Below are 21,479 nucleotides of genomic sequence, written 5' to 3'. Positions count from 1 at the left end.
CCCTACAAGTCCGTGCCGAACAACTTTTTTCCCTTAGTCCCACCTGCCTGCACTCATACCATAACCCTCCATTCCCTTCTCATCCATATGCCTATCCAATTTATTTTTAAATGATACCAACGAACCTGCCTCCACCTGCGACCGCGTTTTAAATGACTTGCCAAGATCAAATAATTCCGTAGAAGGGTTCCACAATGCTTTGCGCTCATCGATAACATCCACGCATCCAAATTTGTGGAAACTGTGCACTGCCCTTAAGGCTGAGGAAGGATTAAGCCAGACAAAACTTGCACACATTCGACGTGGAGTCTCAACAACAACAAAAAAACCTATCAAATTATTGATGCACGCCTGAAGAAGCTAGTTCAAGATTATCAAAATGAAAACCCTCTGCAATTTTTAAGAAGCATTGCACGCAATTTGTCTTAAGAGAATTTTCTTTAAATAAATTGAACTTTTTTTTTCATAACTGCTTTTTTAATGTACTCGCTGTTATTTTTTATCCTACTGTCAGAATAAAATGTGAGCCAAAATTTATTCTTTTTCTTTCTTTATCCCAAATTATATTATATAAAAAATTTTGCGGTGGGAGTTCCTTTTTTTTAATTTACTCTGGTGGAATTTACCATGATGGAATATACCGTGGTGGAATTTACCTATGGTGGAATTTACCTGGTGGAATTTACCGTGGTGGAATTTACCTAGAACCGTGTAAAACAGTGGCAGATTCCCAACGCAATATGCAATCCACACTTCCTCAGCATCTTCAAAACGAACTCTTCCATGGCATTACAGGAATTTACAGATCTGCGAAAGCTCAGTTTCACACGAGCACGAGAATTTGGACTTACCTGCGACTTGATGGATTCGTATTTGTCTGTCCCATACTCCAGGCCCCTGAGCGAGACAATGTAGTCATAACTGATAACTGCAGTCTGAAGTGAACAGAACAGGAGAGTTAGTCAATAGGCAACCTGTCTTTGCCCATTACTTACGCTGCTCCACTGATCACTACTGGCAGGTAACATCATTGAGTTGTCTTGCTCCCGCTCCCACATCAATCCAGACTACTCCACTTTGACTGCTAATAGATACATAGCCAAGCTGCCATTAACCCCTCTAATTGGATAGATGGACGTCCCATCCACTGCAATGATGGGACCAACCCCTCTACTCACTTCAGGTCAACTATCCCCTCTCTCTCTCTCCATGCTCAAGAAACTGAAGGCCATCATCATCCCATACCAACTGTCCATGAGAAGAGATCAGGAATCAAGTTGGGGAAAAAAGTGAATGTTTAGTTTATTGTCACTCGTACCGAGGTACAGTGAAAAGCTTTTTTGTTGCGTATTATCTGGTCAGAGGAAAGACTGCACATGATTACAATCAAGCAGTCCGCAGTGTACAAATACAAGGAAAAGAGAATAACATTTGGTGCAAGATAAAGTCCAGTAAAGTCTGATTAAAGATAGTCCGAGGGTCTTGAATGAGGTAGATGGTCGGTCAGGAGCGCTCTCTCGTTGATGATAGGATGTTTCAGAATGATTTCTAAATGATGGATCATTAATGATTTAGGATGATTAATGTCTCAATTTATTCAAATCAGATGGACAGCTAGAGAAAACCTGGACATAACAGTTTAATATTGTCAAAACTGAACAATGCCTGTTGGGTTATCTGGCAGAGGGTGGAACAAGGACAAGAGATATCCAAACAACTTGTTGGGAAGAGTAATGGTGTCCAACAAGGATCTGTTACCGGATAATGTAACAGAGAACATGTATCTAAACCTGGCAACCCCCCAAATAACAGCAGTCAAGTACCAAAGGCTGGAGTGTCAAAACAAGAAGAATGGTGGTTCAATGGTGCTATCATTATCACAAGTGCAAATGTACAGGAGTCCAGTAGAGCATTGCCATACTCATGCACAAGCCTGATTCGCAAGTGTACAGAAATAGTCTGCTGATACCACATGCAAGAGACGCCATGTTTTGGTGCCATTTTCAAAGCCCAGATAGATTGAGTTGATGCAAATCAAACAGAAGTGGGAACCAAGTAAATATAAATATTAGAACTAGACAAAAGGTCAAAGAGAAACATTTTAAGGAAAAGCCTCAATAAGTAGGCGAGGTTTACACCGAAAATAAGCAGGGGAAGACTATTCAGTTCTATGAACCATTTGACCATTCAATATTATCGGCTGATCCTCCTCAATACTAGCATTCCTGCTCTATCCCCCAAATCCCTTGATTTTTAAAAAATCTAAACATTTTTCTATCTCCTTCTTAAATACATTCACTGAACATTCATTGTTTTCTGAAGAACGGTTTCGGCCCGAAACGTTGCCTATTTCCTTCGCTCCATAGATGCTGCTGCACCCGCTGAGTTTCTCCAGCTTTTTTGTGTAACCATTGTTTTTATTAACCCGTTTTGTAGGACTTTAATCAAAGAGTTTCTGAAAATCCAAGTACACCATGTCCACAGGCGTTTCCTTATCTATTCAACCAGTTACAGTCTCGAAAAACATAAATAAGTTTGTCAAAGATGATTCTGAAAGCCAGGTTGTCTTCCCCTGATCCCATTGATATTTTTACAAGTGCTCCGTTATCTCATCCTTTCGAAAAGTCTATATTTCCCTCACGACTGATGTTAGGCTAAACAGTCTGCAGATTCAAGTTTTCTCTTCCTCTCTTTCTCTTACATAGTTGGGTTACTTACGCCAAACATCTCAAAAGTATTCTATAATCTGAGTAATTATGAAAAATACAACCGATGTACCCACAGCACAGTGGTGCAGCTGCCTCACTGCGCCAGAGACCCGGGTTCGATCCTGACTACAGGTGCTGTCTGTACAGAGTTTGTACACTCTCCCTGTGACTGTGTGGGTTTTCGCCGGGTGCTCTGGTTTCTCCCACCTTCCAAAGATGTGCAGGTTTGTAGGCTAATTGATTTTTGTAAACAATTGTAAACTTTCCCCAGTGTGTAGGATAGTACCTGCTTGGACTCAGTGGGCCGAAAGGCATGTTTCTGTGCAGTATCTCTAAAGTAAAGTCTAAACACGGCTATGCTTCCTTCATTGAGTTCCTGCCAGTAACCAGGGCACACCGGCAATGCCCGTTAATCACCCTTCCCCTCTCCGTCCCTTATAATTGGGCAGCACGGTGGCGTAGTGGTAGAGTTGCTGCCTTACAGCGCTTGCAACGCCAGAGACCCAGGTTCAAACCCGACTACAGGTTTGTACGTTCTCCCCGTCAACGTGCTTGGGTTTTCTCTGAGATCTTTGGTTTCCTCCCACACTCCAAAGATGTACAGGTTTGTAGGTTAATTGGCTTGGGTTTGTATACTTGATACAAGTGTAAATTGTCCCTAGTATGTGTAGGCTTGTGTTAGTGTACAGGTGTGGGTCGGTGGCCTTTTCCGCACTGTATCTCTAAACTGAACTAAATTATTCCCTGCTTTATTCTAGGGTGCAAATCAAGCCCTAGAAATTTATTAGCTATCAGGAATCTTGATGAATATTGTTCACTTCTCCAACCCTCTATTCTCACTAATACTAATTTAAGATTTTGCGGGAACTTACTACTGTCCCCTTCAGTGACGCCAGATCCAAAGTGTTTGTTTAATTTTGTGGCCATTTCTTTGTCCTCCATTATGAATTTCCCAATCTCTGACTGGTGTGATCCACTTGACCACTATTATTTTGTAAAAAGAAACTTCCGGGTGGGGGGGGAACTCAGCACGTTTCTGCTCATGATTCTTGATGGCACTGGTCCTGTAGTCGCTGGAGTTTAGAAGAATGAGGGGGGACCTCATTGAAACGTACAGAATAGTGAAATAGTGGGAGAGTCTAGGACTAGAGGTCATAGCCTCAGAATTAAAGGACGTTCTTTTAGAAAGGAGCCAAGGAGTAATTTCTTTAGTCAGGAATTCTTTGGAATTCTGTGGAATTCTTTGCCACAGAAGGCTGTGGAGACCAAGCCAAGCATTTACAAAATTCTTAAGGGGTTGGACAGGCTAGATGCAGGAAGATTGCTCCCGATGTTAGGGAAGTCCAGGACTAGGGGTCACAGCTTAAGGATAAGGGGGAAATCCTTTAAAACCGAGATGAGAAGAACTTTTTTCACACAGAGAGTGGTGAATCTCTGGAACTCTCTGCCACAGTGGGTAATCGAGGCCAGTTCATTGGCTATATTTAAGAGGGAGTTAGATGTGGCCCTTGTGGCTAAGGGGATCAGAGGGTATGGAGAGAAGGCAGGTACGGGATACTGAGTTGGATGATCAGCCATGATCATATTGAATGGCGGAGCAGGCTCGAAGGGCCGAATGGCCTACTCCTGCACCTAATTTCTATGTTTCTATATATTTAATGGCACAGAGAGATAGATTCTTGATTAGTATGGGTGTCAGAGGTTATGGGGAGAAGGCAGGAGAATAGGGTTAGGAGGGAGAGTTAGATCAGCCATGATTGAATGACGGAGTAGACTTGATGGACCGAATGGCCGAATTCTACTCTATCACTTATGATTCTAACATCCGCAGTCTCATTTCTTCAATTTTCTTTCTAAGTATTTGTATGCACTATGCAGTCAGCTTTTAAATTTCTGCAAGTTTACTTCCGTTTTCTATTTCTCCCTCTCTTAATCTATTTGAAATGGAGAAAAGGATTCCCAGAAATTAGTCAATACTGTCGACGATCGGGCAATTTGTCAATCTCTGATTGGGGTGATCTAAACTTACTTTCACTCAAGAAAGAATCTGAAGAACAGGGTGCTCAGGAGGGTGAAGGGAAGCTGGAAGAACTAAAAGGAAGGGCAGTTCCTCAAAATAAATTAAAGAAGGAGATAAGGAGGATTAGAAGATTAGATTAAAATCGGAGGCTATGGGGGCACTGAGAACTAGCTAAGGTCAGAGGTCAACAGTGATGGGTGAGCAGAATTAGATATATGAGAAGTACTTCGGAAGTTTCAACAAGCTGAACACAGATTCAGATGTCAGTCAGGAAAACTTTGAAATAGTTAGTTTGTGTAATAAAATTTCTCCAAGCCATTTAAAAAATATATATTGAAAGTGCTTATAAAAAAATGCTGGATTAGTACAAGCAGGTGTTGATGTGCCTTGGAATCCGCGCTGTCCAAAAGAGCGGTCTCCGATTCCAAGACGATCGTTTAATACCGTGAGATAAAACTCAAAATTAAATCCAATTGCTAATGTAATTTATCTGTTTTGGCAACACTACTTACCGTGGCAACAGCTCGTCCAATTCTAACGAGTCCGATATCATTAGGGTCCACACGGGTGGCAGCGTATAAACCGGACACTGTTAGCCCTGCCGCTCCGAGCCTCAGGAACCACCTTGCCATTCCAGAACCATTGGAGTAGAGGGGCTTTCAATGAATCCCTGGCGACAGAACAGAAAGTTATCAAAATCCAGGTCACAATCAGCTCCCCAACAGTTGAACGTGCACCTCTTTCTGCATCCACTACCAGGTCCCTTTCATCACACGCATCTCTTAAGGTCATTTGTGATAGGAGCAGAATTGGGCCATTCGGCCCATCAAGTTTACTCTGCTGATCTATCTCTCCCTCCTAACCCCACTCTCCTGTCTTCTCCCCATGACCCCCGACCCGTACTAATCAACAATATTTCCACCAAAATATCCCCAGCTGTTAAAGCAACATTTCTACGAAAAATCAAAAAATTGGTCTGGATGTACCTCGTATCAATGTTGTGACTATCTTATCTGTTAGAAAAGGCTAAGAAAGTGTAGGTGGACAAAAATGCTGGAGAAACTCAGCGGGTGAGGCAGCATCTATGGAGCGAAGGAAATAGGCAACGTTTTGGATCAAACCCCTTCTTCAGACAAAGAAAGTGTGGATTATCAAAGATATTGATGACAGCAATCTCAGAGCAAGTAAAAAAAATGAATTGCTAGTAAAATTGGTTGTTTTTTCATTAAAGGACACAATGTGTTGGAGTAACTCAGCAGGTCAGACAGCATCTCTGGAGAAAATGAAGAGGTGACATTTCAGGTCAAGATGCAAGAAGGGTCTCAACCCAAAATTACAGCTATCGATGATCTCCAGAGATACTGCCCGACCTGCTGAGTTACTCCAACACCGTGACCTTTTGTACATTAATTAACCAGCATCTGCAGTTCTTTGTTTCTACATTTTGGGCGATTTTTCTTGTTCGTTTTGATGTTTAATATTGGAGACTTCAAAAATAAAGCAGGGGTCACATAACAAAACCTTCAAGAGAGTGTCGAACCAAAAGATGGCAAATCTAAGTCTTGCCTCCGTTTTAGGGTTGAACACAGAACATAGAGAATTACAGCACAGGAACGGCCCTTTGGCCCACGATGTCTGTGCTAAACATGATGCCTAGATAAACCAATCTCATCTGTCTGTATTGGATCCATACCTCTCCATTCCTTACATAACCTCTTAGGAGAGGGAGGAGTGGTGAACCTGGGTCTGGAAGCAGAGGTAGACGGGCAAGGAGCGGGACATTTGCATCCAAGGAAAGCAACGGCTGGAGGCCTTGCAGCAGCCTGAGGCCTTTCTGGATCAGAACTCCACTCATAAGAACTGGAACGCAGACTGGACTTTGAAAATGGCGCAAAACATGGCGTCTCTTGCATGCCGGCACATAGACTATTTCTGTACACTTGCTAATCGGGGATGTGTTTCGGTAAGGCAATACTCCACTGGACTGTTTGCAAGAAAATAATTTCACTGGCCGTATGCACTTCGCACATGGCAATAAAAGCACCATTGTCCATATCCCATTATCTATCGTATCTGTCTCCACCACCATCCCAAGCAGCGTATTCAACGCTGCCCTGCACATCTCCTTTAAACTTACTTCTCTCTCATCACAAAGCCATGCCCTCTAGTCTTTGACATTCCAACCCGACGGGAAACGGTTATAGTCATTGTCATACAGCTCGGAAACAGGCTCTTCGGCCCAACTTGCCCACACTGCCCAACTTCTAAAGGTCTATAATATCTATTCCTCTCACAAGCAAGGGAAGAGAGCATGAAGTTGATATCTGGTTAGCTTTGGATGGCTTCAGCCTTCTCCATCGATAGCTCATCTCCTACTGAAACTCAAATCCATATCTCCTGGACCCAGTACCATCTCTTCAATGGTACTTTATTGTCACAAGGACTGAGGCAATGTCTTTCACTAGTTTAGATACATAAACTATTCTATTGCAGCTCTCCCACCATCCAGAGGACCCGAGGAAGTAGTTGGAAAATGCATTTACAATGTTTGTGACAATGTCAGCTCCACGACGAGCAACACAAGACCAATTTTCATTCATGTTGGATGAGGAGAAGAATTCCCCTGTTCCCCCTTGATTAAAGTCAAGAGAATCGTGGATGTCGATCGGAGACAGCAATTCAAGGTCTCATACAAAGACAGCACCTCTAATGTCCCAACACAATGCAAGGAGCAGTTTCCTTGCTGGGCTAATGGTAACCGCACCGACGCCTGAAATAGGGGAAGGGATTGATGAACACATCTGAAGAGGGGGGGGGGGGGGGGGGGGGGGGGGGGGGGGGGGAAGATTGATAAAATCTGCAATTACAGAGGCAGTGCTATTTCTGTTCATAGAAACATCCTCTCAACTGGCTGTCAAGACAAAACAAAACGTGAGAAACCTGCTCGGAAAAATAACAGAACCGGTGTTCCGAAGGCAGCCTCTTTACTCAACTCTTCCCGACCCACAGCCAAGAGATTCCCACGTGACTCCAACTCCCACAACTGCCCAACCAGCAGATAGGAGTTTCAGAAGGGATCATTCCACAAGGGCAGCATGGTGGCGCAGTGGCAGAGTTGCTGCCTTACAGCGCTTGCAGCATCGGAGATCCGGGTTCGGTCCAGACTGCGGGTGCTTGTCTGTACGGAGTTTGTACGTTCTCCCCATGACCTGCGCGGATTTTCTTTGAGATCTTTGGTTTCCTCCCACACTCCAAAGACGTACGGGTTTGTAGGTTACGAAATGTGTAAGAAGGAACTGCAGACGCTGGTTTAAACCGAAGATAGACACAAAAGGCTGGAATAACTCGGCGGGACAGGCAAGGGTCCCGATATGTCACCCATTACTTCTCTCCAGAGATGCTGCCTGTCCCGCTGAGTTACTCCAGCTTTTTGTGTCTATGGTAGGTTGTAGGTCAATAGGCTTGGTCCAAGTGTATATTGTCCCTTGTGTGTGTAGGATGGTGTAAATGTGCAGAGATCGCTGGTCGGTATGGGCTTGGTGGGCTGAAGAGCCTGTTTCTGTGCTGCACATCATGCTTGACTAATCTTCTGGAATTTTTTGATGGTGTAACCAGGAAAATGGACAAGGGAGAGCCAGTGGATGTAGTGTACCTGGACTTTCAGAAAGCATTTGAGAAGGTCCCACATAGGAGATTAGTGGGCAAAATTAGGGTACATGGTATTGGGGGTAGAGCGCTGGCATGGTTAGAAATTTGGATAGCAGACAGAAAACAAAGAGTAGGGATTAACGGGTCCTTTTCAAAATGGCAGGCAGTGACTAGCGGGGTACCGCAAGGCTCGGTGCTGGGACCGCAGCTATTTACAATATGCATCAATGATTTACTTGAAGGGATTCAAAGTAACATTAACAAATTTGCAGATAACACAAAGTTGGGTGGCAGTGTGAACTGTGATTTGGATGCTATGAGAATGCAGGGTGATTTGGACAGGTTGGGTGAGTGGGCAGATGCACTGTAATGTGGATAAATGTGAGGTTATCCACTTTGGTCGTAAAAACAGGAAGATTATTATCTAAATCGTGTCAAGTTGGGAAAAGGGGAAGTAAACATAGAAACATAGAAAATAGGTGCAGGAGTAGGCCATTCAGCCCTTCGCACCTGCACCGCCATTCAATATGATCATGGCTGATCATCCAACTCAGTATCCTGTACCTGCCTTCTCTCCATACCCCCTGATCCCTTTAGCCACAAAGGCCACATCTAACTCCCTCTTAAATATAGCCAATGAACTGGCCTCAACTACCTTCTGTGGCAACGGGATCTGGGGGTCCTTGTTCATCAGAATGAAAGTAAGCATGCAGGTACATCAGGCAGTAAAGAAAGCGAATGGCATGTTGGCCTTCATAACAAGAGGAGTTGAATACAGGTACAAAGAGGTCCTTCTGCAGTTGTACAGGGCTCTAGTACAACACCTGGAGTATTATGTGCAGTTTTGGTCCCCTAATTTAAGGAAGGACATTTTCGCTATTGAGGGAGTGTAGCACAGTTTTACAAGGTTAATTCCCGGGGTGGCGGGACTGTCATATGCTGAGAGAATGCAGCGGCTGGGCTTGTATACTATGGAGTTTATAGGGATGAGAAGGGATCTTATTGAAACATTATAAATTATAAGATTATAAGATTATAAATATTTTGCACACGCTAGAGGCAGGAAACATGTTCCCGATGTTGGGGGAGTTCAGAACCAGCGGTCACAGTTTAAGAATAAGGAGTACGCCATTTAGAACAGAGATGAGGAAACACCTTTTCACACTGAGAGTTGTGAGTCTGTGGAATTCTCTGCCTCAGAGGGCGGTGGAGGCTGGTTCTCTGGATACTTTCAAGAGAGGGCTAGATAGGGCTCTTAAAGATAGCGGAGTCAGGGAATATGGGGAGAAGGCAGGAGCGGGGTACTGATTGGGGATGTTCAGCCATGATCACATTGAATGGCGGTGCTGGCTTGAAAGGCCGAATGGCCTACTCCTGCACCTTTTGTCTAAACTAAATTTATAAGTTAATTGCCCCTAGTGTGTAGGAAGTGGATTATATAGAACTAGTGTGAATGGGTGACCGAGGATTTGTATGGACTCAGTGGGCCCAAGGGCCGTTTACAAAGCTGTTTCTTTCAATCAATCCAGTAGCTCAAACAATCAAAGCTCAAACAAGAATTTTAAGCAGGGAAGGTTGAAGTTCAAACACTATTAAACAGCTATAGGAGGTATGCAGGCAAGTTATTTTAGTTTACTGAAGATAGAAACAAAATGCTGAACTAACTCACCGAGACAGGCAGCATCTCTGGAGAGAAGGAATGGGTGACGTGACGTTTATTGTCACGTGTACAGAGGTACAGTGAAAAGCTTTTGCCGCGTGCTAAACAGTCAGCGGAATGGCAATACATGATTACAGTCGCGCCATTCACACTGCTGATCCAGGAAATAACGTTTAGTGCTAGATGTGCGTCTTGGGAGGAGCAAAAGAATAGAACAATGCTGAAACACAGGAGGATGAGTTGGCACAACAAACCTTGAGGACAACCATTAGGAATGGCTGGCTACACATGACAAGCCTGTTATAACCACTATTTAAGGCGATCAAAGGATCCAGAAGGGGGATTAAGAGAAACTGCTCGCTCTGTTTAGGTTTATTATTGTCATGTGCAGCAAAAGGCTTTTGTTTACATGCTATCGAATGAAATCATATAATACTACACATGAATCCAATCAAGCCAAACTCATATACAATAGGTAGAACAAAGGAAAAGGTAGAGTGCAAAATATAGTTTAAGAGGGAACTGCAGATGCTGGAAAATCGAAGGTCGACAAAATGTTGGAGAAACTCAGCGGGTGAGGCAGCATCTATGGAGCGAAGGAAATAGGCAACGTTTCAGGTCGAGACCCTTCTTCGTCTGAAGAAGGGTCACGACCCGAAACGTTGCCTATTTCCTTCGCTCCATAGATGCTGCCTCACAAGCTGAGTTTCTCCAGCATTTTTGTCTATGTGCAAAATATAGTTCTCAGCATTGTTGCGTAACAGTTCCAAAAAATAAAGCCCAATGTCCGCAATGAGGTGGGTTGGAGCATTGGGACTGCATCCTAGCTTATGCAAGGTCTATTCAGAAGTCGAAGAGCAAAGGGAAAGAAGCTGTTCCCATACCTGGTTGTATGTGCTTTGAGGAAGAAAGTGGGAGATCGGTAGACGGCACACAGATCTGAACAAGCTTAAAATTAGAGCTAGGTCAAGTAACAAAAGTGGCATCGGGAAGCTCTTCCTCACACAAATGGAAATCTGAGAGTCTTCATCCCATCCCCAAACAAATAAATGTGATTTTTGAAGGCTGAGGATGGTCACCAGTATAATTTCAAATTGATAGATTTGTTAGCCGCGGGTTTTGGGGGGTTATGTAACCAAACTGGATAGATAGTGTTCAGATACAAAGCAACCACTGTATAGCCAACTGATGCAACCAGCTCACGAGGGTGAATAGCAAACCCCTTCCATCGACATTTTCATTTGTCACTCTGAAAGATCCAGTAGCCCCAGAGTTGTGTTTCAGACTACAAAATCATTTTAGTTTAGTTTAGTTTAGTTTAGAGATACAAAGAGGAAACACCACCAAGTCCACACCAACCAGCGATCCCTGCACATTAACATTATCCTAATCACACACGCGGGACAAGTTACATTTATACCAAGTCAATTAACCCACAAACTTGTACGTCTTTGGAGTGTGGGAGGAAACTGAAGATCGCGGAGAAAACCCACATGGTCATGGGAAAACGTCCAAACTCCGTACAGACAGCACCCGTAGTTGGGATCGAACCCGGTTCTCTGGCGCTGTAAGCACTGCAAGGCAGTGACTCTACCGCATGCCACCTTGCCGCCCCTTATCTGTATAATTAATATTTTTATTTCAGTGGAGTAGGAAAGAAGTCTGGTGCTTGGATTTGACATTGAATAGGGAATTGGATTAATCATCGAGTCATGCAGCATGGAAACAGGCCCTTCGGCCCATGCTGACCAAGATACCCCATCCAAGCTAGGCCTATTTGCCCGCTTGCCTCCAAACCTTTGCTATTCATGTACTTGTCCAGTTAGTAGAAGTTTATTTTAACATCACCTCTCACAGGAACCATGCTCTGCCTAGTACCTGCCAATAGTTGAGACACCACTCTTGGTGATAAATTACGAATGGCGGGGTATATCTCTATGGCCAGTAGTCTCTCTACTGTCACCTGGATGTCATTGAGCAAATAATTGTATTCACCTTCTGCAGTTTAAAAAAAATATTAATTCAGCACGGCCTCTCACACACATGGATAGATGTGTGTTGAGTTAAATGGCTTCTGACCTGACTTGTGTGTAGTGAGTGTTTAACAGGAGGCAGAATGCCCTTTGCCTGACCTGCAGGTAACGAGATGCAGCTCTTGGCAGACTGTGGCTCTGGAAAATGCCTTAATGTGTGCATTAACAACACTTTGCCCTTCCCTTCAGAGGATAAAGAAATGTCACTCTCAACACCTCCCACAAGAAGCGGCTGGCTACTGCTAAAGAAAACCTGATGATATTGCAATTCCAATGCTCCTGTGCACGGGACATACCAAGAGAATTCAAGAATCGCCCGCGCACTCACCCCATAACAATAAGCACAAGATAGGCAGAAAAGTCACAATACCCCCGGATTTAACTGAAATTGCTTTGTTATCATATGCATAAAAATGGTTTCATCAGAAAATACGGCCTGCAAGTCGGCACTGATCGTAAAAGTGTATTCTGAAGTAAATTTACAGAATGTTTTTAAGTAATAAATGGGGTATGTAACAAGATATGAAATTATAAATACACGAAACTGGACATCTTGCTTTTACCAACCGCAAGGGACATCTCACCCGTGATGGAACAGCCTCTCTGGCGTACCTTTGCCGTAGAACTACCGATTTATCATAGAACAACATATCTGCCGTTAAGGACACACCTTTAGAAAGGAGATGAGGAGGAATTTCTTTAGTCAGAGGGTGGTCAATCTGTGGAATTCATTGCTACAGACGGCAGTGGCGGCCAAATCAGTGGGTATTTTTAAGGCAGAGATTGACAGGTTCTTGATTAGTACGGGTGACATAGGTTGTGAGGAGAAGGCAGGAGAATGGGGTCGAGAGGAAAAGATAATCAGCCATGATGCGATGCTCCGCTATTCCCTGGGCAAACGTCTTCTGCTCATATGCATGAATACAACTGTTGCTTGCAAGATGACAATAAAGGTTTAACTGATGATTGAGTGATTGAATATTGATGTATTATGGCGATTTTTTGATAGGGAGCTATTGTTACATTGATTGATCTGATATTCTTCGAGCCCATTGATTGATGTTAATCTGCATCTGCAAAATCGTTCACACAGTTAAATCCGACTCCCAAAAAACAAAACCCATCGCAACAATCTTTACTGAAACAGAGAGCTAGTTTTACAATATACATGGTTCAGGTCTCCTCATTGTGAACAAGATACAGAGGTGCTGGATCATTGGCGTCTCCCTACCCTCGGTACAAGAACTGTTCCAGAGCCGCTGTCTGAAAAAAGCCCAGGGCTAAGGACAAGTGGCACCCCCCTCCACATACAGTTGGATCTCCTGCCAGCGGCAAGAGACCTGGGCATCAAATCCCGGACTACAAGACTGCTAAACTGTTCCTACCAGAGTTGAGGCTGCTAAACAGTCACTCTGTACTCATGGGTTTTCTGCGGCTGGCACGGACACTTCAATAACGCACTGGCCAAAGACATCAGATGCCCCGGACATTTTTATGATGGCTTTATGTAAATTAACCCCTTGTGTTTTATGATGCAAATTATTTAGATATACATTCCATCAGGGACTGGATTGTTTTTAGTGTTATTATGTGTGAAACGTTTTAAATTTCATGTGCGATGCTCCGCTATTCCCTGGGAAACGTCTTTTCATTTTGCACTGTACAACTGTTGCTTGCAAGATGACAATAAAGGTTGATTGATTGATTGATTGATTGGATACAAACGTTCACAAGTTTAATTACCAAAACAAAACATCGCAACAATCTTTACTCCAACAAAAAAGACACGGAGAGCGGCCTTTCTGAACCCGAGTTCAGAGTGAGCAGAGAGCCGCGGGACATTTAGAGACTTACAGCCCCCGGGTGGCTCTGACTTGACTCTTTACAGGGGGGAGAGGGTTTCTATCCTGCACGGGAAAGTCCATATACGGTTTTTTTTCTCCCTTGACATCACAGCGGGTGGTGGCTTCCTGCGCTGTGAAATGACTGTGTAGATTTGTGGTTGTGTCTTGGCTTCTTTTTTTACTTGTAGTGTGTGATGATGCAGAACCGAGAACAACATCAAACTGAGTATGCTATGTGATCGAGTGACAAATAAATTGTGGACCAAAGGGCCTGTTTTGTATTGTATCTCCAAACTAAAGAAGCAAGCCCCTAGGCCCAAATCATCCATGCCAACCAAGAGCTAATTCCATTTGTCTGCATTTTCCCCGTGTCACCTTTCCTTTCCATGTACCTGTCCAAATTCCTTCCAAAAACCATTGCAAGTTTATCCCTCTTTACCACTAGAAAATATTCAATGAGACAACATTTCCTCATGCAGAAATGCTTAGCCCCGGGGGGAAGAAAGATTAGAAATCAATTAATAAATTTAACAGGGAATTTAGGAGAAGTAGTTCACCCTGTGTGAAAGTAATTTATAGAAGTCACTACGACAGGGACAGTGAAGTTAAATTATATAGAGGAAGTAACAGAGGGATGGGCTGGAAAGAAACTCACTCAAGCATAGACCATACAGACTGTTTCTGTACCATAGACCATACAGACTGTTTCTGTACCATAGAATGTACATTGTTACATTGCTGGGGTAAATCAGAGATAACAATACACAGGTCACGATGGAAACTTTGCTCACATACGACAACATTAAAATAACAATATTATACAAAAGCTAAATGCAATAGATGACAGGAAGGTGAAATTAAAATAAAAACATAATTATTTGTTTTACAGACAGTATCTGTAGACAGAATTAATATTTCAAGAAGGTTCCCACAAATGGGAACATCCACCCTGTCAATGTTGCCTATAAACTAAAAACATTTCTGAAGCAGAAAGGAACTGCAGTTGCTGGTTTACACACACAAAAAATACAAAGTGCTGGAGTAACTCGGAAGGTCAGACAGCATCCCTGGAGAACATGGAAAGCTGAAGTTTTGAGTCATGTTTGGGTCACGTCTTTAGTCAGAGGATGGTGAATCTGTGAAATTCTTTGCCACAGAAGGCTGTGGAGGCCAAGTTAATGGATATTTTTTAAAGCAAAGATAGATTCTTGATTAGTAAGGGTGTCAGGGGTTATGGGGAGGCAGGAGAATGGAGTTAGGAGGGAGAGATAAATCAGCCATGATAGAAAGGCAGAGTAGACAATGGGCTGAATGGCCTAATTCTGCTCTTATTACTTATGACCTCCCTTCTTCAGACAGATTGGAGGGGTGTGAGTGGAAGAACGCAGGAAGAGAGGATGGGCAAGACAAAGCCTGGTACCTTTATCCACCCAGTCTGTTACATTCTCAAAGACCTCAAACAAATTTGTCATACACAATTTCCTTTCATAACTCTCCTTAATCATCTAATGATTTTTAAATGTTCTGCAATTACAGGCTGTCCGAGGATGACGAACATTTTTACAGATATCCATATGTCAACTTTGGCCCTAGCTCAGAAAATCCACAACAACAAAAAAAAAAATCGATCGCTCTGGTTGATGTGCACCTTCACAGTGTTGTAATGAATGCCCACAAAAGCACACGAGAATTAGAGCAATTAGCAGAAATGGTGAGAGAGAGGAAATTAGCCCTGCCATTCATCAGAGCAAACTTAAGTACTTACGGCAAACATTTGAATGGAGTTTAGGTTTTGAGATACAGCCTAGAATCAGGCCCTGTGGCTCAACGAGGCCACACTGACCATCGATCACACGTTCCCATTAGTTCGATGTTATCCCACTTTCACATCCACTCACGGCACCTTTGGCGCAATTTTACAGTGACAAATAAACCCACAAACCCGCACGTCTTTGGGATGTAGGAGGAAACCGGAGCGCCTGGAGGAAACCCATGAACATGCTAATGTTCTCCCCGATGGCATCCCCGGGCGGGTGCTCAGGGCATGTGCTGGACAACTATCCCCAGTCCTCACTGACATTTTCAATCTGTCACTGGCCCAGGGTGTTGTCCCCACATGCCTCAAGACATCAACCATCGTGCCAGTGCCCAAACAATCAGCCACAGGGAGTCTCAACGATTTCCGCCCAGTGACACTCACCCCTGTCATTGCTAAGTGCTTTGAGCGGCTGATCTTGGCTCACCTCAAAGCAAGCCTCCCCCCCCACACTGGACCCCCATCAGTTTGCCTACCGGACCAACAAGTCTACAGATGACGCCATATCGGTGGCCCTACACTCTGCCCTGACCCACCTGGACAGCAATAACACCTACATCAGGATGCTGTTCATTGATTTCAGCTCCGCCTTTAACACTGTCATCCCCGCCAGCTTGATCACCAAACTCAGCGGACTTGGCATCTCCACCTTCCTCTGCAATTGGACACTGGATTTCCTCACCAACATACCACAGTCTGTTAGGGTCAACAACCTCACCACCTCCACTATAACACTGAACACCGGCGTGCCTCAGGGCTGTGTGCTCAGCCCTCTCCTCTACTCCCTCTTCACCCATGACTGCATCCCTAAGTATGGCTCCAACGCCATCATTAAGTTTGCCGACGACACCACGGTGGTAGGACTGATCAGTGACAACGACGAGTCGGCCTACAGGGAGGAGGTCCAGCACCTGACAACCTGGTGTGCCAACAATAACCTCGTCCTCAACTCCAAGAAGACGAAGGAAATTATTGTTGACTTCAGGAAGAACAGAGGGGGCAGACATACCCCCATCCATATAAACGGGACTGAGGTGGAGCGCGTCTCCAACTACAAATTCCTCGGGGTACACATCTCGGAGGATCTGTCCTGGTCCCTCAACACCTCCAAGCTGATCAAAAAGACGCAGCAGCGCCTTTACTTCCTGAGGAGGCTCAAGAAAGCTCACCTGTCCCCCCAGATCCTGACCAACTTTTACCGCTGTACCATCGAAAGCATCCTGACCACCTGCTTCACGGTATGGTACAGCAGTTGCACCGTAGCGGACAGGAAGGCACTACAACGGGTGGTGAAAACCGCGCAGTACATCGTCGGTGCCCCGCTCCCTGCCATGGATGCCCTCCACCGAAAACGGTGTCTGAGACGGGCCGGGAAGATCATTAAAGACCCCTCCCACCCCAACCATGGACTGTTTGCCCTCCTCCCATCAGGGAGGCAGTACAGGAGCCTCAGGTCTTGTACCAGTAGGATGAGGAACAGCTTCTACAATAATACCATCACATTGCTGAACTCGGAGTCCCACCGATAGACTTCTCCAGTCTCTACGTCCACATTGTTCGATTATTGTTTGATTATTCTGTATTTTTATTTTTATTTCTATATTGCACTATACTACGGACTGACGCTAAACTGCATTTCGTTGTACCCATACTCGTATTTGTGCAATGACATTAAAGTTGAATTGAATTGAATTGAATTGAACTCCACACAGACAGCAACCGAGGTCAGGGTCGAACTCGGGTCTCAGATGCTCTGAGGCAGCAGCTCTATACGACACGATAGAACTTTATTTATCAGCCACACAACTGTGCTACAGGAGCTCATTCAAATGTATAGGATTTCATAACCCAGGGACAGTGTGCAATAAATATTTTCTGCTGTTATTTCATTAATTTAAATTATTGTGTAGCTGGGAAGAAAACAGCTAACATACCAAGTCCTTGTTAAGACTTAAAAAAACTTTAATGGGAACTACAAGTTCAGCGTTATGCCTACCGTGACCCAGCCTCTACGTGCCATGAATATTGTCTTCATGAAAATCACTTCTTTTAACCTCTCCCCACCAATCCCAGATGCGACAAGTCTGACCATTGTGCCAGATATGCTGTTTTACATTAATTAGAAACGAGTTCAGTTTGTTCCGCTATTTATTTTCGATTCCCAACATTTTGTTCTCTGTGAACTGGTCTGGGAAGATCTAATGCATCTCTAGTCGTTGTTTCAGTGCAGATACCCGACAATGTGGGAAGTTGTCCAGGAATGTCCTGTTCACAGAAAGCAGGACAAATCCAATCCAGCTAATTACCGCCCACAAGGTTAATGAAGCAAAGTGTCATCAAATCACTAGACACAAAAAGCTGGGGCAACTCAGCAGGTCAGACAGCATCTCTGGAGAAAAGGAGTAGGTGACGTTTCGGGTCGAGGCCCTTCTTCAGATTGAGTCAGGGGAAAGGGAAACGAGAGACAGACGGTGATGTAAAGAGATATAGAACAAATGAATGAAAGATATGCAAAAAAGTAACGATGATAAGAGGAAACAGGCCATTGTTAGCTGTGGCCTGGGTGAAAATGAGTATAGACAATGAGAGTCAACAATATAACTTTGAAGCTAGTACGACAGATGGGGGAGGGATGGAGAGAGGGAGGGATGCAAGAGTTACATGAAGTTAGAGAAATCAATAATCATACCACTGGATTGTACATTCCCTCTCTCTCCATCCCTCTCCCACAAATACCAGCTTCAAAGTCGTCTCATGCCCTACTCTTGAAGCTCCTCCAGCCCTACTACCCTCATCTGAAGAAGGGTCTCGACCTGAAACGTTACCCATTCCTTATCTCCAGAGATGCTGCCTGTCCCGCTGAGTTACTCCAGCATTCTGGGTCTATCTTCGGTGCAAACCAGCATCTGCAGTTCTTTCCTATACATTCATTTAGGTTACTCAAATTCTGGCTTCTTGGGCACTTTGGATTTTAATTAGCGCATTGATTTGTTAAAATTGCCTTCTTGATTAAGACAACAAATCTCACTTAATGCCTTAAATGAAGTGGCAGCAGAGGTGAAGAATGCGTCAATAACAATTCATGGATGACTGGAAAACAGCAAACGTAGCTCCATTACACAGGAAACAAGGGAGACTGAAGCATGAAACTATAGACCAGGTGGCCCAGCATTGGTCAGTGTGTGCAAATGTTGGAAAATATCACTAAAAATGTTGCAAACTATCAAACTGTTGCTAGACAAAGAAAGATAACAATTCAGGCCGATGACCATTTAGAAAGATCATTCACCTGAAAAATAGGGAAGCAAAGTGCTGTAGTTACACAGCAGGTCAGGCTGCATCTCTGGAGAACATGGACAGGTGACATTAGGATTAGGACCATTCTTCAGATAGATGTCGAGTGACGGGTGGGTGGGGGAGGGAGGGAGAAGGCGGAAAGAGGGGCAGGACAAAGCCTGGCAAGTAATAGGTGTATACAGGTGAAGAGGTGAGCTGTATACTGGCAGCTGGTTGGATAAAGGCCAGAAATGAAAAGACAGAAGGTGTGAGACAAAGGGATTGAAGAGGCTAGAGGAAGGAATTGAAGTGGAAGGGGAGGGGGAGGGGGAAGGGTAGAAATAGGTGCGCGTCCAGTTGGGGCACTTGGGAGAGGTGGAGAGTGGATGACAGGAAAAAAAAAGGGGGGTTGGATGAATTCTATGCTTGGAATGAAGCCATTTTTCCAGCCATCTGCCTATCATGGCAGTTGCTCTGCTGCTGACCAGAAGGCCCTACAGAGAGTGGTGAGGACAGCTGAGAAGATCACCAGATCACCCCAACCAGCAATCCAGGACCTATACCCTTCTCGCTGTCGCAAGAGAGCAAGCAATATTATCAAAGACACCACTCACCCAGCACACAAACTGTTCACCCTCCTACCTTCCGGTAAGCGCTACCGCAGCATGCGGAGCAAAACCACCAGATTCAAAAACAGCTTTTTCCCTCAGGCCATCAGACTACTCAACACACTTAAGTAAATTCCATGAACAGTACCCAAACAAAGACAACAAACTGTGAAAATAACTTTGGCTCAATGTCTCCAGTACGGAATTTGCACTTTTTCTATATTGCACCTTTCATTGTTGCACCCTGTTTAAAATACCTCAAAGGTTTTGCTACATTTTGGCATACTGTGAATATTTTAATATTTTAAATAATGTATGTCTATTGTCTATTTTTATTGATATGTTGTCTGTCTGTGTTTTTAATATTACTTGCACATTTGGAGTATGGGGAAACGTAATTTCGATCCCATGTGTAACTACTGTTGCGTAATTGAATTGACAATAAAGTTACTTTGACTTTGACTTTGATCAACCCTCCCCCCTCATCTGTATCCACCTTTTACATGCCAGGCTTTATCTTGCCACACCCCCTTCCAGTTTCCTTCACCCCCTCCCCCAACTCGAAACATCACCCATCCATGTTCTTCAGAGATGCTGCCTGATCCACAGGATTACTCAAGCACTTTTGTGTCTTTTTTGTTATCCGAAATTGTGGTTCATTAATCTACATTTTCCCATTCACCTAAAACGCTGTCAGTTTCTCTCTCCCCACGCGTTATCTCACCTGCTGAGTTATTGATCATTTTCAGTTTTTTCCAGATTTCTACCATCTACTGTGCTTTGCTTTTAATTGATGGAAGTTAGCCATTTGATATATTTTCCATAGTCCATTGCAGAAGCCTGATGCTAACCGTGCACATGTAGAGATCAAAGATTAAAGACCTCCAGATTGAAGTACTGTTTTGGCAAGTATAAAGCCACTAGGGTTTCCCCACACTCCCTTCCTCAACACTCCACCACCAAGTACTCAAGCATTTGCTCCACATGTCAGCTGAGTCTTGGGTGATCAATACAAATGCGATTTAATTTTATTATTTGCACTATTACCCAATCAACTCTTGAATTTAAAAAAATCCAGATTTTTCATCCTTGCTATCTGGTCAACCTATTTAACGGAAATATGAACATTGGTGATGTCGATACTGAGGAACATAGACTATATGAACTGTCAGCACTTATGCAACTTGCAATAAACCCATTATCATGTGCTACTCAGCTCGTTTGGAAGCATTTTTAGTGTGTAACGCTGAGTAACTCTTTCCATCGCTGCATCTGTAAATTCCAATATTCAGTTTATAATATTGAGTAACTTTTCTTCGCTGCTTCTTTTAATTACAATATTCTCTTTGGCAGTGACCTTTCCCTCATTCATGCTATTTGACATGGCAGCACCATATATTTTTAGCTACGTGCATAATCTGATCAACTGGTAAACACGGGCAGCGTCGCAATTCAACAAGTACAAAGGTGACACCATGACCAACTGGTCCTGAAAAGCCGCACTAACAACATCTTCCATCCCAACACTTACCAGCTACTGTCAATTTCAGCGTCCGGCTCACAGGGAGCTCTGACCCGTGACCTGCCTCTGTCGGGCAAAGATCTATGGGAGATGTAGTCCACATGGTCCAACACTCCCATGTATTTAAGCAGGGAACGGTTAGAAAGAAACTACAACGCTTTAAAATACGTTTTAAAGAACAGATATAATTTTTAAGTTGACATCATGAAATAAATGCTCCTCGCAGAAGGTAGTATTTCTGTAAGGAAAATAACTACTCTTTACTTCGTGTGTGAAAAATTGAATCAGGTTGTGGCGGACTACAACTTCCATGAGGCTTTGCGCTGGCGGCTTGAGGCATCGAA

At 43.8% G+C, this 21,479-nt stretch overlaps 1 protein-coding gene across 2 annotated transcripts in view; it reads right to left on the bottom strand.

Annotated features, from left to right (window-relative positions):
• Nucleotides 1–21,180, bottom strand: part of adck1 (aarF domain containing kinase 1) — a 453,257-nt gene extending 432,077 nt beyond the window's left edge. The window contains exons 1-3 of one of the 2 annotated variants that reach the window (XM_055640181.1): nt 21,145–21,180; nt 5,241–5,398; nt 852–935 (exon numbers count right to left, since the gene is read on the bottom strand). In XM_055640181.1, the coding sequence (XP_055496156.1) occupies nt 852–935; nt 5,241–5,360 (204 nt within the window). In that variant the 5' untranslated portion in view covers nt 5,361–5,398; nt 21,145–21,180. The remainder of the gene's footprint in view (nt 1–851; nt 936–5,240; nt 5,399–21,144) is intronic. The other variant, XM_055640180.1, reaches the window with a different exon arrangement.
• Between the last annotated feature and the right edge of the window lie 299 nt (nt 21,181–21,479).

The sequence above is a fragment of the Leucoraja erinacea genome, chromosome 9 (assembly GCF_028641065.1).
Source record: "Leucoraja erinacea ecotype New England chromosome 9, Leri_hhj_1, whole genome shotgun sequence".
In the NCBI taxonomy this organism is placed as follows: Eukaryota; Metazoa; Chordata; class Chondrichthyes; order Rajiformes; family Rajidae; genus Leucoraja; species Leucoraja erinaceus.
Note: the sequence above shows the minus strand (reverse complement) of the source record. Positions and strands in the feature narration are given on the sequence as shown.